Source organism: Nestor notabilis, unplaced genomic scaffold (assembly GCF_000696875.1).
Source record: "Nestor notabilis isolate BGI_N333 unplaced genomic scaffold, ASM69687v1 scaffold23759, whole genome shotgun sequence".
NCBI lineage: Eukaryota > Metazoa > Chordata > Aves > Psittaciformes > Psittacidae > Nestor > Nestor notabilis.
In genome coordinates, this window is record NW_009943577.1 from 9,783 (window position 1) to 12,945 (window position 3,163).

Consider the following 3,163-nt stretch of genomic DNA (forward strand, 5'->3'; position numbering starts at 1 on the left):
GTTAATTTTATGTAATTACTGTTTAGTTTTTAGCGAGAAAGTTCACTTTGATTATATCAGATGCTGCTGAGGGTAATTTTTCACAGCAATTCTTGTGAGGTTTTTTCCCCTTATTCTTTGTTAAAGTGACTTAATATTTTTGTGCTGGTTTTGTGTTCCTTCAGTTTTTATCTTTGTAAGGTTTATTTGTTGAGGACTCACAAGCCAAACCTTAGTACAGGAGGGCATCCCATTACTGGCTGTGTACAATGTTACAATGCCTGTGGTTTTTGTTTTGAGTTTGGGTTTTTTTTCTTTAAAGTTTGAGGTATCCTGAATCATTTGGTCCTTCACAGAAATACTGAAGAATGTTACCAGTATCAAATGTTCCTCTCTTGAACATCAGAAAAATTGACTCTCAAAAGCTGATACTCATAGCTTGAAACACAACAAGGAGGTCAATTTTATGTACTAACTAACAGAGAAATAAGAGAGCTGATTTCTAGCACCTGCTCTGCACTCTCATTAGGTCACTGTGTGAAAGACAACCTATTGCCTCTTACTTCATGCTAAGCATAGTTTCTTGTGTGAGTGTGGATGTTGGTGCCTCTTAATTATCTACAGACTTAAGCCCAAGTGAAAGCCCTTACACTGCATCACATAGTTGGCTGGCTAAGAGTTTGTTGAATAGACCTGTTCATATGAAATTTAAATTGCTAATGGTAAAGCAAAAAATCAGCAATTTGCTGGTATTTCATGCTTTAATATTTTCGTTAAGGGAGAAAGAAGAGTTTATACATTTCCACATTTCCTTTAGCTGGTGCATGCTGGAGCAGTCTTGACTTTGCAGCTGTAGTCAGAGGATGGGAGGGAATGTCCTGTCTGTCCTCTGGCACTAGCAAGTTGCATAGCCTGGAGATGAGCAAGTTCAGGTAAATGATCTATGCAAAAACTGCTTCAGCCAGGGAAGGCAGGATGGCAGCAGCCCCAACATGTATCAGCTTCACTTTTATATAACTGGACTCATAACATATTTTTCTGCTTTCTTTTCTTTTTCAGCTTAAAAAGTAAAAATAAAGCATGAAATTATGTAAAAATACATAAGCAATATTATTTTTTACAAGCCTTTTATGATCTCTTTTTTAACAAGTTCCACTGTGTTTCTCACAGGATATCACTGCTTTAACTGGTGTTCCAGATGAGCATATCAAAACCAGGAAAGTTCACATTTTTGTTCCAGCACGTAACGCAATGCAGTCAGGAGTTAACAATACAAAGAAATGGAAGATGGAATTTGATAACAGGGAGCGCTGGGAAAACCCTTTAATGGGCTGGGCATCTACGTGAGTAGTTACTGCATTTGAAAATACTTTTCTTCTATATTTGGCTCTTACTAGTCATGTAAATTTTAAGTTTGAAATATCCTTTCTACCATAAACCTGCTGTGTTTTAACAGTACTTACAGTAAATGGTTGGGTTTCTTAGTGATATGATTAATGATCTGTTACATTTAAAAGCAGATTTTAGCTCACAACATCATCTGGAAGAGTTTGAAAAAAGTGTTAACAAACACAAATTTCAAGGATTAAATTTGTGTTGATGTTATTGTATGGCAGCATCAGGGAAAGAAGGTTCTTAGTTACCTGAAGCAGTAAATGCTGCTTGGCTGTCGGTTGCATCTTTTAAGTTTGGTTAAGCACGACATAACAATACTTAGCTTCTGGATTTTTTTTTTTTTTTTAATTTATAAAATAAATGTATCCAGAAATACTAGTTCAGAATAACTCTGAAATTGTGTCTTCCTGTATCTTGGTTTCCCATAAAAGTGGAGGAGGCTCACCGCCTGTAACATCTTGGTTGTATTGGTATTGCAAAGCCTTAGGGAAGCCAAGCTCAACTATCATTAGATGAGAAAAAGTACTAAATATGAATTAAAATACTAATTTTACTAAAATAGTGTGTTAAAACAGCTTTTTTAAAATCTTAAGCCTGTGTATAACAATGACCTCATCTTAAACACATCCTGCAGTTTTTCACCATTTCATGTTAAGCATATTTAAATTCTTGTTCAGAGGGTAAGATGTCAGTGACTTAATGCGTGTATGCCTTGGATGACTTAACTAACTGCAAGCAACTGCTCTATTTAGCAAGTAATGATGAGGTTGTTTCACAGGGCCTAGATTAATTAAGTGATAGGCTGTTGACCTGCAATACACCTTTCCCTCCTGTCTTGTGTGCCCCCCAAGTGTCTAGTCACTGAAGCATGGTCTGTTTATACCTCTGCACAGATTATCACAGTGCAGCAGGTGCTCGTAACACCTGCTTTAGTCCAGGTTGAATTTAACATTTTTTCTAATCCCACTTTACTTTTTAGCTGACTTTAACCTCCCCAGACAAATTACTTTCTGGGTGGGATTTTGCATTATCTCAGTCAAAACAATGGCTTTTAACCTTTCTAACAGTTAAAACCATTTGTGCTAAATAAACCATCCAGAAAAATGAACCATGGTATTAAGGGCTTACCTGTATGTTAAATTGTCCCGGAGTGAGTTTACTGTGGGAATTTAAAATTGAATAGCTGTTTTGAATGACTCCATCCCTGCATGTGTTTTTATTTTGGGGTGGAAAAAGGATATTTCCTGTGTAAGCAAGCTCCAGGTAGGCCAAAAGCAAGTGCTGTGTTGAAAATTGACGCTGCTAAGTTAAGGGTTTTGTAAACTAGTTTGTGCATTTTTTAAGGATTTCTCACAAAACCTATTAGTGCACATTCTGTTAATTGCAAATTCTCATTCAACATCCAGAAATATGTAAGAAGAGTTTCTCCTTTTCAGAATTGATTTCTGCAAAGAACAATTCTAACTTAGAAGTTTTGCCATTTACTTTTGAATAATGTAATGGGATTAATGGAGTAGAGCCCTTTAGAGTCTAGGGATTAGAGTTCTTTTCCTCTGAACTCAATATACTTATTTACCTGTAGGTCTTTGCTATATTTCTGTCATTTTAGAGTCATCTTGGCTTTTTTGTTGTTGTTGTTGCATTTGCTGTTTCTTGATATATTTTTTTCTGCAGTGAAAATTATTCAGTTGAAGATCTAAATAAAATGGACCTCTGGTTTGTTTGGTTTTGCTTTGGTTTGTTGGGGTTTTTTTGGGTTTTTTTAACATGGAAGTTTCATTACAGGAAT

At 35.8% G+C, this 3,163-nt stretch overlaps 1 protein-coding gene across 1 annotated transcript in view; it reads left to right on the forward strand.

Annotated features, from left to right (window-relative positions):
- Window positions 1-1,149: 1,149 nt before the first annotated feature.
- Window positions 1,150-3,163, forward strand: part of NDUFS4 (NADH dehydrogenase (ubiquinone) Fe-S protein 4, 18kDa (NADH-coenzyme Q reductase)) — a gene marked incomplete at its 5' end in the record, with an annotated part of 8,611 nt that continues 6,597 nt past the window's right edge. Inside the window, one exon of the mRNA XM_010022006.1 lies at window positions 1,150-1,322. Coding sequence (XP_010020308.1) covers window positions 1,150-1,322 — 173 coding nt within the window. The remainder of the gene's footprint in view (window positions 1,323-3,163) is intronic.